Source organism: Pectinophora gossypiella, chromosome 29, assembly GCF_024362695.1.
Source record: "Pectinophora gossypiella chromosome 29, ilPecGoss1.1, whole genome shotgun sequence".
Taxonomy (NCBI): domain Eukaryota; kingdom Metazoa; phylum Arthropoda; class Insecta; order Lepidoptera; family Gelechiidae; genus Pectinophora; species Pectinophora gossypiella.
This window is the reverse complement of record NC_065432.1, coordinates 6,215,373-6,228,908: the sequence shown is the minus strand read 5'-3', so window position 1 is coordinate 6,228,908 and position 13,536 is coordinate 6,215,373. Positions and strand designations below refer to the sequence as shown.

At 39.2% G+C, this 13,536-nt stretch overlaps 3 protein-coding genes across 7 annotated transcripts in view; 1 reads left to right on the top strand and 2 right to left on the bottom strand.

Moving 5' to 3' along the window:
- The window catches only part of LOC126379428 (monocarboxylate transporter 12-like), a 191,324-nt gene that overhangs the window by 136,139 nt on the left and 41,649 nt on the right, over positions 1 to 13,536 (top strand). The window lies entirely within an intron of this gene.
- LOC126379423 (xaa-Pro aminopeptidase ApepP) overlaps positions 1 to 13,536 on the bottom strand; it is a 38,332-nt gene that overhangs the window by 21,022 nt on the left and 3,774 nt on the right. The window contains exon 1 of one of the 4 annotated variants that reach the window (XM_050028176.1): positions 13,333 to 13,423. The exons of the other annotated variants lie outside the window; for them this stretch is intronic. The gene's annotated coding sequence lies outside the window, so the exon portion shown is untranslated. Of the gene's footprint in view, positions 1 to 13,332; positions 13,424 to 13,536 lie in introns of those variants that run through there. 4 annotated transcript variants of the gene reach the window in all.
- On the bottom strand, positions 11,237 to 13,115 carry LOC126379597 (histone chaperone asf1). Its single transcript, XM_050028413.1, has 2 exons — positions 12,292 to 13,115; positions 11,237 to 11,729 (listed from the first exon to the last, which is right to left on the bottom strand). The coding sequence occupies exon 1, from the start codon at positions 12,941 to 12,943 to the stop codon at positions 12,293 to 12,295; it is 651 nt and encodes a 216-aa protein (XP_049884370.1). The 5' UTR covers positions 12,944 to 13,115; the 3' UTR covers positions 11,237 to 11,729; position 12,292.

The window sequence follows — 13,536 nt, the reverse complement described above, 5'->3', positions numbered from 1 at the left end:
CTATGACGATCCTGCGACGTAGCAAGTAGGCGCCGCTACTTCAAAAGCGCACCCCTGATGCCGGGCAGCAGCGGTATCAGTACTGGTTGGACGCCGAGGAAATGGATTCTGGTAGGGCTCTAGCTAGAACATCACCGATTGGGAAATTGGTCGGTGTACTGCGGAACGGAAGGCGATTGGGGCAACCACCGCACCGTTCTGCACGCCCTATCTATGGAGTAATGAAGGGTCCACCGACAAGAGCGCAGCTCTTAAATAAAAAGAAGAAGAAAGATTACATGATTTGGAATATCTCCGTATTTTTTGATCTAATTAAATAACTTTCGCATACAATTGTCAACAAAAATATTATAAAGGACTCTCTTCTCATTTCTTTGAATTATTCCCATTAGATAAATACTTCGTTTAACTTATATTTTTCTAAGCCTTTTCGTCAAACATATACTTAAAGTCGTAATTATTAATTACGCATGAATTTGAGTATTTTTTGTTGAGTATTTTCGTTATTTTAAAACTTTTTTGACGTATAAATTGACAGCAGCGTAAGATGTTTTTTTTATTATCTAAGCACAGATTAGAGAAGAAATATATTCGTTCTAAGTTTATGGATGTGGTATAAGTAGAATTGACAAATCTTCTATTCTCTTTGAAATCTGGCCACAAATAAAACAAACAGAAAAAATAGCTTCAGTGTTAGGGTTATGATTGAGACGCCGAAGGCCCCTGACATGGCTCATGTAACGATTACTCACTTACTTACATTAGTAAATAGTAACCGGAACCAACGACTTAACGTGCCTTCCGAAGCACAGGTCATCTTACTTTCGGACAGTCAGGTGATCAGCCTGTAATGTCCTAACCAATCTAGGGATCACAAAATGATTTACGAGGGGAGGTCAAAAAGTTCGCGGAATGGAGGGGTTGGAGGGGGTTGGTTTGCTCGTACAGGTAGCCGCTAGTTGCACACCTCATTAACAGTATATGTACCAAGTTTGAAGCAAATCGGGTCATTAACGTTTGAACTATCGACCAGCAAACAAGTGAATCGGGAAGAACTCAGCGAATATGGAGAAAATTGAACACCGCGCCGTCATTAAGTTCCTCACCAAGCAAGGAAAATCCGCTCAGACGATTTTTCAAGAGCTGTTAGCAGTTTACGCGGACTCTGCCCCTGGTAAAACCATGGTTTACAAGTGGCATAGTCTTTTCAAGCAAGGAAGAGAGTCGATTGAAGATGACCCCCGCTCCGGACGGCCCATTGAGGCCACCACACCGGAAATCATCGAAAAAGTAGAGAAACTTGTATTAGAAGATACCCGCTTGAAGAAGAAGCAGCTTGCAGCAATGGTCGGTGTATCCGAAACAAGTATTTTAAATATCCTACATCAACATCTTGGGATGACTAAGGTCAGCGCAAGATGGGTTCCAAGAATGCTCACGCCACTTCAAAAAAGCGAGCGTGTCGAGTGTTCTCGCCAGTTTTTAGAGCTCTGTGGAGAGAATAAGGAAGAAGTTATGGCCCGGATTGTTACTGGAGATGAAACCTGGGTTCACCACTATGAACCTGAGTCGAAGCAAGAGTCGATGCAGTGGCATAAAAAAGGCACACCTCCTCCAAAGAAGTTTAAGGTGTCACAATCGGCCGGAAAGATCATGGCCACTATTTTTTGGGATACAGAAGGTATTTTGCTGATTGATTATAAAGATCGTGGTGTGACTATAACGGGACATTACTACGCTTCTTTACTGGATAGATTGAAAGAGGCTATCAAGGAAAAAAGAAGAGGAAAGCTGTCAAGAGGTGTGCTCCTTTTGCACGACAACGCACCCGTCCACACGTGCCATGTTGCGACGGCTGCCATTCACCGATGCGGGTTCGAAAAATTAAACCACCCGCCTTACAGTCCAGACTTGGCCCCCAGCGATTATTATTTGTTCCCAAAAATGAAAAAGGAACTGCGTGGACGAAAATTTGGCGATGATGAAGAAGTCAAGTCTGCAATTTCGGCCTATTTTGACAGCAAAGAGAAATCTTTTTTTTATGATGGAATAAACAAATTATTTGATAGATCCGGAAAATGTGTTAAGGTTAAGGGAGAATATATTGAAAAGGAAAAATAGTTTCGTGTTTAATTTCGACCCCCTTCCCCCTCATTCCGCGAACTTTTTGACCTCCCCTCGTATGTGATATGTCCCCACCGGGATTCGAACCCGGGGCCTCCAGATCGTGAGTCCAACGCTCAACCACTGGCAAAAAGAGAAGACGAAGAATAACATCTCATCTGACTAGGCCATAGAGCAACACGGATCTTTGGACTAGGCCAATCTTTGGACTAGGCTGTATGGCTATGTTAGGGGCATATTTATATGGGGTGTTAGTAAAATCGTAACGTAAACTTTGAAGGATGCTTCAGACCCCGATTCTGAGTTGATACCTATAAAGTGGAATTTTCAGTAGCAAAAGTATGGAAGCCAAAATAATTAAAAAAAAACACAATCATAAAACGAGTGGCAAAGATTTTTTTTTAATGGCGGGCGTTTTTCTAGGACAGCTTCCACTGGCCACTCTAAGCAGCTAAATGCGTTTTATGTTTTTTTTTTATTCCATCTCTCAATGGTGCTAATTCCTGTAAACACCATCTGATTTTACTTTAAGTTATACATATCTGTCATTTTCTTATCCGCCGATAAGGAAAGGGACGGGTAATCGATAAGCATAAAATTTATGGAACACACGTCAATTTTAAGCACAAATCTAAAACAACCGTCTAAAAATTTCACATTGGCCAATAACCCAACAGAATTACGTTGACAGCACACGTCAAACGGTTTGCATATCAGCGAGATACCTTTTCGATTCGCCCGGGTTATTCATTCATTTACACATTCTTCCTAAAATTAAGAGCTGTCAATCATCCGTCCCTTTCCTTTTCTGCGGATAAGAAAATGACGGGTATAACTTAAAGTAAAATTAGGTGTCTGCGGGAATCGGGGCCAATGTAGATAAAAATAAAATAAAAGCTAAACTTTCACTTTACAACTTACACTATAAACGAAGCACATAATGTAATCGTCAAAATTGTTACACGACACTGCATCGTCACAAATTAGAAATTACTTAAGCAACGACACACACATACACACACTATAAAACACACACATACACTAAAAACGACACTTTAAAAACACATGGTAACTCCACTCTTCCTCCACTGGACTCGGCCTCAACTGAGCATTTTGGTATTTGAAGTTGACATGACATTTACTTTCTCGACTTGAGGACTTTACTCACTGGAGTCGAGCATGTCATACTGCCAACATAATAATACGAAAATAATGGAGTCATGCGTCACTGGAGTAAACTCGAGTTAACGTTGATGCGTCTAAGGTTCATCATCATCAATTTAAGAGCCACGCTCTTGTCGGTGCAGCAATTTCCATGCTACTTTTTAGGGACAAATAGGGCAGTGGTTTCCCTCTTGCCAAGTGGGATGGCGTCTAGAGTAGTCTATTACAAAGCCATACTAGGACTCCTGTCCTCCGCCTCTGAATAGTAGTAGTAGTCTAAGGATACTTTGAGCATATTAAGATATTTTTTGTTTGAGGATATTTTGAGCTGAGATCGAGGAAAACCTGGAGGTCGCTTCAGCTGAGGTCGGAGTCGGGGAAAGTTGGAGTTAAGATCTAAGAATACCGGTGTTAATATTTGTCACAACTCAAAGCCACTTTTTAAGAGTGTTGGAACCCTAGCTCGGCGACAATAGATGGTGTAAGTGTATCCATGTCATTCGGTGATCGAAATTATTATTTTTGTCATAGATAAACTAAAAGCTAGAAGACAAGAAGCTAAGCTAGAAGGAAAGAGAGGAAGGGGAAGACCAAGAAGAGTTTACGTGGAACAGATTAAAGAAAAGGTTAACGTCGTGTCTTATAGGGAAGTCAAGGAATTGGCCTTTGATAGACTGGAATGGAAATTGCTGCACCGACAAGAGCGTGGCTCTTAAATTCATGATGATGAGATAAACTAAGTTAAATGAGCTCTACACCTTTTTGCCACCACTTGAAAGTCTAGAGAACCTACAAACAATGAAAAATATTATAAATCCTTTCTATTATCTTCAGATTTACTCTGGGTCTGAAGTTATTGTCAACTTTCTACTTAAATGTTATATTTATTACTTATCATTAGAAACTACATATTAAAAAAAAATGTGTAAAGGTTTATTTGTAAAAAAAGAACGTAACTTCTGACGTAAATCTGAAGAAAATAGGATTAGGATAGGATTATATAAAAATAAATAAATAATCATCATCAGGCCATTAACGTACCCACTGCTGGAGCACGGGCCTTCCCTATGGATGGATAGGGAGATCGGGCCTTAAACCATCACGCGGGTCCAGTGCGGATTGATGGTTATTGACGAGTGCTAATGCAGCCGGGACCAACGGCTTAACGTGCCTTCCGAAGCACGGATGAGCTCGAGATGTAAACTTCTTTTTTGTCGTCACCCATCCTATGACCGGCCTTTGCGAAAGTTGCTTAACTTCAACAATCGCAGACCGAGCGCGTTTACCGCTGCGCCACCGAGCTCCTCATTATTCGTCCTCCTCGTTATTATTGTCAACTTTCTACTTAAATGTTATATTTATTACTTATCATTAGAAACTACATATTATAAAAAAAGTTGTGTAAAGGTTTATTTGTAAAAAAAAGGACGTAACTTCAGACCTAGAGTAAATCTGAAGATAATAGAAAGGATTTATAATATTTTTTTATTGTTTGTAGATTCTCGAGACCTTCAAATAGTGGCAAAAAGGTGTAGCGCTCATTTAGCTTAGTTTACCTCATCATCAATTTAAGAGCCACGCTCTTGTCGGTGTAGCATTTTCCATTCCAGTCTATCAAAGGCCAATTCCTTGACTTCCCTATAAGACACGACGTTAACCTTTTCTTTAATCTGTTCCACGTAACCTCTTCTTGGTCTTCCCCTTCCTCTCTTTCCTTCTAGCTTAGCTTCTTGTCTTCTAGCTTTTAGTTTATCTATGACAAAAATAATAATTTCGATCACCGCTACACTTACGACATCTATTGTTGTTGAGGTCCCAACACCCTTGACATGAACACGTCAACTTTGATCACAATAGGATTATTAACAAATTAAATCTTTTAGATATCGAACGAATACTCAATTCGTTTTATAAAGAAATCTAAAGCTCACTCAAGACAGTTTGAACACGTCTGTATAGGGTCGATGGCCCATTCCAAATAAACGAATAACAAAACGTCGTACTGAATACTAAACGAGTAAGAATGACCACACTAAACCGGACAATTTTAGACCATTTTAAAAGTATCACGGCCATATATACCGTGGTATAAGAAAACCAGTAGGGTCTGCACGGTAACCGAGCCGCCGAATTATATCGAGGCCTTCGACCAATAGCCGTTTGACGTCCATCTACGTAGATAGCATTGTTATCGTTTATTGGTCGAAGCGTTCGATATAATTCGCGCCGCGCGGCGCGGTTGTCATGCAGACCCGGCTGGTTTTGTTATACTTACCATGGTACTTACGGTACTATGGATCAAAGTACAACGGCCATCAAATAAAAAAAATTCGCACCACATAATTATACTTTGTGTTGTACTATTTTTTCGTGTTATAGAAGATAGGTACTATTGTACCATTAAGTAATTTATATTGTTTTGTTATACAGTTATATTTATAACGGCCTCTGTGGTCCAGTGGTTAAGCGCTGGGCTCACGATCCGGAGGTCCTAGGTACGAATCCCGGTGGGGACATATCATAAAAACACTTTGTGATCCCTAGTTTGGTTAGGACATTACAGGCTGATCATCTGATTGTCCGAAAGTAAGATGATCCGTGCTTCAGAAGGCAAGTTAAGCCGTTGGTCCCGGTTACTAATTACTGATGTCAGGGGCCTTTGGCGGCTCAATAGTAACCGTGACACCAGGGTTGCTGAGGTTGGTAATCCACCTCACAACCCACACGATAGAAGATTTATAATAATATATACTTAACATAATTACTTATTAATTATTAACATTTTAATTATTGGGATTTTACAATACAATACAATACAATACAAAAACTCTTTATTGCACTTGAATCACATTAAAAATACATTAGTATTATAATTAAATACCTTACCTTACCTTATTTTTTTTACCAATTATTTCCCGCCTATTAATATTTTTATTTTGGAACTGGAGGTCCGGGTACGATTCCCGATGGGGACATTGTCGAAATCACTTTGTGAGACTGTCCTTTGTTTGGTAAGGACTTTTCAGCATGAATCACCTGATTGTCTGAAAAAATAAGATGATTCCGTCCTTCGGAGGGCACGTTAAGCCGTTGGTCCCGGCTATTAGCCGTAAAAACTAAAAACACCTCCACCAACCCGCAGTGGAGCAGCGTGGTGGAGTATGCTCCATACCCCCTCCGGTTGATTGAGGGGCGGCCTGTGCCCAGCAGTGGGACGTATATAGGTTGTTTATGTTATGTACTTCCCACCGAGTACTTTAGTCTTCAATCGTAGGTATTTATTCCTTATTCAATCGTATGGCGTCAGACGTCATACACACATATCCGCGTGTACGATAACGTCAATGTGTAGTGTCTGTGTAAAACGAGGTGATTTGTATGAAGTGTCCGGGGTGTACACAATAGCAAAACCTTGAAATACTTATAATCGGCGGCGCGGCGTCCAGAGAAAATCAATAGTCTATTTTAGTGAAGCCCTATTAATTAAGCTTCCTTTTATATCTGTAATAGTATAGGCACAGGAATAAAGGTCTGTGCAGCCAACTATGTGAGGTAGGCGGGAAACCAGTGGGTGTGACTCTACGACGCGCGCCCTCGACCTCTGTGGCTCTGGCATGACCTATATTAGATGTGTTATAACTTTTGAACGGCGTGTCGAGGAGTTCTGACATTTGGCGACAAATTTCGACAAATTATAAACATTTTGTTGGTGAAATCAGATCTTCGCTAGGTGCTGTAACAAAAAAATGTTGCTGGAGAAAGCCTTGTCCTGGCATTGCCACCAAAAAATGCGCTTACAACTTTTGAACGGCAGACCGACAAATTCTCATGTATTGTCAACGACACCACGATACCGCACCACTGTGGTGTCGTTTAATCACTAGGGAAAAAAATAGGAACATCTTCATCTTTATAACAATTAGTTCGTGTATTACGTTCAAAATAAATCATAAAATTCTGATCACTAAATACAGACAGATCTAAAGGTGACAAAAAAAAACGTTTTCTGTTTAACTTATTTATGAATTTTAATAAAGAAAAATGTAATAATAAAATGATCACTTTTTCTCATGTGTTTCTATTTCTATGACGTCACTGTGTGCTTTTTCATACTTTATAAACGTGTCTTGACGTTCAGTAAAAAGTAACTGATTGGACTAGTTGGTAACTACCCTATTTTAACGTGCTTAGGTACAAGAAACTTTACCATAACCATTATTGTTGTGTAAGTGTATTTATCTTTGTATTTTATTTTTATATGTACAAGCATTCCTATGCTACGCTACCCGCTGTATAATATTAAATATCTCCTATACTCAAAGGTTGCCTGGAAGACTTTGCTACTTAGCAATGAGGCCGCCATACCCTATTTCTCTTTTGTTGTGTATTTACTATTTGTGCAAAGTATTTGTTATGTTAATTATAAATAAACACTAATCTAATCTAGCCTACAAGATCCCACTGCTGGGAAAAGGCCTCCCCTTCCTCTTTCCATTTTTCGCGGTCCTGGGGGGCAAAAATGGACACATCGAAGCAATTCATCTAAGAAAGCAATATTGCAATTTGACATTTGCGCATATAAAAGTAAGTGCGCAATGCAAACAAATGTCAAATAGCAATATTGCTTTCTTAGATGAATTGCTTGGATGTGACCATTTTAACCCCCCTGTGCGTACTCCGGCCAGTCCCTCCGACAAGCGTCCAATAAATAAACACACCAAACATATATTTAAAGTCATTATTTTATTTATACACAATTTAAATTACACCCTTATACAGACATTTTGATCACATCATCTCACCGGCAGAGTGTTTGCGTCAAAACTCCACTCTCCAACTTTAAATAATCAGTTTCATTATTCATTAGTGACATTACAACAAGGAGATAAGATCGAAAAACCCGCAACACAGAACAATACTACGTATACAGGATGTTAACAATGATTTTTGATATATGTCCCCACCGGGATTCGAACCCGGGGCCTCCGGATCGTGAGTCCAACGCTCAACCACTGGCAAAAAGACAAGCTGAAGAAAAACATCTCATCTGATTAGGCCATAGAGCAACACGGACTTTTGGACTGAGTCAATCTTTGGACTATGCTGTATGGCTATGTTAGGGGCATATTTTATTTATATAGGGTGTTAGTGACGCCGTAACGAATACTGAGGGGGTGTCTCGGCTCATGATTCTGAGTTAACACGTTGACAGTCTCTATACAAAATGTATAACAATATTTTATGTTTATTTAAAAAAAAAAGAACGTCTAGGGCCCTGTGCCGAGGTTTTTCTTGCAGCTTCTTTTCCCCGGCTATACAGGTTGTGAGAAGCTGCAGTAGTTTTAGGCGGATGAGACGTTAGTTATGTAAAAATTGACGAATCAAAGTGTAACTATGTTACCTACTGAATAAAGATATTTTTGAATTTGAATTTAGACTTCCTTGTAAGTCCCGCATATTACTTCAGCCATTGCCAAGTTACCCGGGATCCAAGTGGAGTACCCGCCCTTAGTGCTTTGGTCGTTTCTTAGTGACCCATATATGGGTCACGGACGTATGGAGCTAGTCCGTCATGACCCGTATATGGGTCACTGGGCTGTCAACGTGTTAATATCAAGTGGACATTTCCGTCGCAAAATTCATGTTTCTTAAATTATTTTAAATTCTATACTTTTATGATGAAAAATTCCACTTGATATTAACTCAGAATCCGAATCATGCCTCTCAGTATTCGTTACGATGTCACTAACACCATGTACAAGTACGTACGGTCACGAGTACTAATATGTATACACTTTGAAACCATGTCACATTAACTCTTTTGACATATTAAACCGTAAGTCTCATTAAATGTCAAATATGAAAGTGCGACAGGATTCTAAAGTGGGTACATAATAATGCTCATGACTGTACAGCCATACAGGTACAAATGAGTGTTAGTGACCAAAAACTTTGGAGGATGATTCAGACTATTCTGAGTTGATATCAATTCCATACTTTTGCGACAGAAAATTCCACTTTATATCAACTCAGAATCGTTCCTTGAAGTTTTCGTTACGATGTCACTAACACCCTGTATTTATGTACCCCGCACCGATCCGATGCTACCTCACCCCGCCTTGATATTTGTTACCGCTTGCGTAAGTAAAACGAACGTCACACAAAGTCCAAGTAAGACCCACAGGGGGTGAAGTCGGCGGCCGATACGAATTGGTGCGGGGGGTTACCGTTCTACACGTAGTATTATTCTTTTGATTTTTAGATGTTTTCTCTTTGTGAGTTTTCCCCAAGCTACCAGTGCTTGGGAAAACTGTGCTATCAAGCAAAAAAAAACATTTACAAATACAGTTTTACTACAGTTCATAGGTCTAGCACGAGTTCTATGTCGAATCTTTTTACAGTGGGTTACACATTATATCAATTCCAACTGCTTTTAGTGCTAAGTACCCAATTGATGAACTTATGTTGTTTAGTGTCAAGTAAGAACCACGTTTGAACACCTATTGCCTTACTCATCACAGATTATATTTGTTAATTATTTATAGGATAGTACAAAATTCTGTCGATAAACACCGCGGGCTTTGACCAATAGGCGCTAAGCGTTTAACAAATTTTAGCATACAAAATATTTATACAAGAACTACAGGCGTACAGATCTAATTAAAATACTACACGCATACGGATCTAATATAAGAACTACACGCGTACAGATCTAATATAAGAACTACACGCGTACATATCTAATATAAGAACTACACGCGTACAGATCTAATATAAGAACTACACGCGTACAGATCTAATATAAGAACTACACGCGTACATATCTAATATAAGAACTACACGCGTACAGATCTAATATAAGAACTACACGCGTACAGATCTAATATAAGAACTACACGCGTACATATCTAATATAAGAACTACACGCGTACAGATCTAATATAAGAACTACACGCGTACAGATCTAATATAAGAACTACACGCGTACAGATCTAATATAAGAACTACACGCGTACAGATCTAATATAAGAACTACACGCGTACAGATCCAATACAAGATCACACTACACGGTGCGTCAGCTGCGTTTCCAACATGATGGATAACAGAGGTTAGGTTAGGAGCGGAAAGAGCGGAGAGCCAGTTCAGTTTTAAGGTCTCATGGTCCCGCGAAAATGAATGACCACACAGCCACATGCTAGAATTTCTCGCATAATCTCGAGTGGAACCTCCTTGCCTATTCCAGATAAGACAACGACGCTGCTATGCGTAAGGATACCGCTAAGAGTAAAAAAGAAAGGAGATTTTTTTAAAGGAGTTTGCGTCAACGATAGTGACATAATTATACGTCACTGCTTTGCGTATATTGGTCGAAGCGCGCTGTATTTAATACGTCAAAATCGACGCGCGGAACTGTTAGATTTTCTTCTACTACGGTCGCTTTCGGAACCATACATTTATGCTACAAATAATGATTGCAATTCTTATGCTTGATGACACTACTTAAGCCCTTTCTTCGGCATCAATGGGACATTAGAGTGAATTTTTGAAAGTGTATCATTCCTCTTTCAAAAGTTCACCCAGTCACAAAATGGTTTGGATTCTGATAAACATTCTTAATCTTAACTATCACTCTTTTAGTGCAGTCCAAGTACTTCTACACTTTGGCAAACACCGGATGCTCCATACACGTACAAAACAAAACTAGGTATACTCAATCGTATGAAAAGCCGCCATTTTTTGCCGTTTGATGACGTAAGTGTTACATGAGTGTTACCAATAAATTGGTATCTCCAACATTCCAAGGACGTAAATTTTATTATTGAAAATTAGTTAATTACTGACTAATGTATTTAATTACTATTACTTAACACTTATTAAGAAGTTAATGTAATGTCTGGAACCTAAATAAACATTTTATTTATCTATCTACTTGTCACATATATAAAAATCATTAAAACTGTAAGTAAATCTTTTATTAAAAGTTCAAAATTGCCTTGCAATGTAAATTAAAAAATTGGTTGTGGGTAATTTATTTTTCACGAAATGGCAACACAGGTTGCAATGACGTCAGCTGGGGTAATCTTGATGTTAGCTGTCACTTTTGAGCACACCTGGTTTTGTTATACTATGCATACACCATACATTGTGTCTGATCAGTCAGGATGTATGTCTCTGAGAGGTATTTTATAAAATGTTTGTCAGAATCACCCACCAATATACATATATGCCTATTCGGGCAGACACAAAAACCTAATTTTAATTTGACAGCTCTTAGTGTCTTCCTTCACTAACAATACGTGCAAGAAAGAGATGCTAGTTTGAACCCTGTCAAATTATGGTGGTGGTTGCCCGAATCGGCATTATCAGCTTGACTTTATACAAACATGCTATTTTACAACAATAGTCAGTACACTGCCTCCTAGATACGTTATTTGGTAATCTGAAACAAAACAGAATTATTATCACACACTGAATCGTGGTGGTGACTTAAAAAAGAATTTGAGCAAAGCATTAGCATTGATTCACCTATAGCACTGGACACTTCATACAAACAACCCCGTTTCACACAGACACTACCCAATGACGTTATCATACACGCGCATCTGTGTGTGTAATGTCTGACGCCATAGGATTCAAGTCTAAACTATGTTCGAGGGGCATGGGGTAAACCTAGCTCAGCCGCTGGAGGGAGTTGCCATTCTATATGTAGTAGGTATTATTCCTCATTCTATGCCTATAGATAGCTGTTTACTTGCTAGTTGTATACAGGCTGTTTGTGTACAAAATCTCTGCATATTTAGTTAAAGCTTAAAACAAATTATTAAAAAATAAAAAATTATGTTATAATTGATATGAATAAAGAAGTGCCATTTTACCAAAAAGAAACTTAAAGATGAGTTACTTATCGAAGTTACTAAGCAAGGTAATGACTAGGCAGATTGATCTCATGATCATAGCCTGTCCCTTATATGGGCCAGAGAAAAAAGAAAAAGAAACCTTACCTCAGCACTCCATAGGGGCTATTGAATTTGAGTTGTCTCCGTAACCACTCAAGCTACCCTGGAACTCCATCCCGCTGATTTGACTGTCTGCATTGAAGGAGGCTCCATACGAGTCATTGCTTGGGGCATGTGATGTCTCTAGGTTGCCGTCTCCGGAGTCCGCGGCCGCCGCAGCGTCAGGCTCCGCCCAATTAATCTTAAATCTAGTCACCCTCGGCTCTGATGCTAGGATATTTCTTACGACTTTGTCAAATTGGGGCTTCGCCGGCGGGTTTTCTCTTAACTCGGGCTCCGCTTCGCTGTATTCGTTATTTATGAAGTACCCCACTCTGACGAACTCTTGCCCTCTGTAGGAGCATGTGAGTAGCACCACGGTGACGCCTAGTGCGTCGTTTTCAGGTATACGTGTGACGTCGGGCGGCGGGGCTTGAAAAACAAACATGTGCCTTCCTTCTGGTATCGGCCCTACGTAAATAGTGTCCAAAACCTGATCGTGCTCCTCTGTTTCTGCTGATCCCACGTATATCATCTTCCATTCCAAGTCCTCTTTGAGCTCCTCTATGCATTCAAAGGTCAGTTCGAATTGGAAAGGGTTGAGAAACGGGCTCGGGTTGTCGAGAACAACTACGTTGGTTATATGCACTTTAGCCATTATTGATCGCCTTCCCAGCGATTTTCACTTTTATCACGCGTTAATTCAAGTTGATTGCACAAGTAATAACGATTGTGTCACAATTTATTATGGAAATTGTGATAAAAACGGTTTTAGACAACGGAAAACAGTGAGTTTCGGCGAAAAAATGACAACTATTTTGGCGGTTCAAAGGGTCACGTGACCAAAATAATTAGCGATTACAGCGCTTCGGCGACAAGTTAAGGTACTAAATTTTAAAAAGTAAAAAGATTGACAGCTCGCCCTTTCATCAAAACAGCTGAGTAATTTTAAGTTTAATTAAACACAATTTTACTTTTCCCAATTATTACTTCAAGTTGAACTTTGTAAAACATTGTGTAAATGTAATAAAAACTTTAAAAACTCACCTTTTAACAATTTTCAATCAACATTTACCGGATTACTGATAACGATAAAGAAACGTCAACTTAAGCCACAAACTAAAGACGAGTTTGAAAATATTGCCATTTTAAATTGGTATGGCAAAAATAAAACGATTGTCTTTGGTTGATATTTATTTGGTGTTTGATAAAACAATTCTTTCTTTGCCACCTTGTATATAAATTCGATTA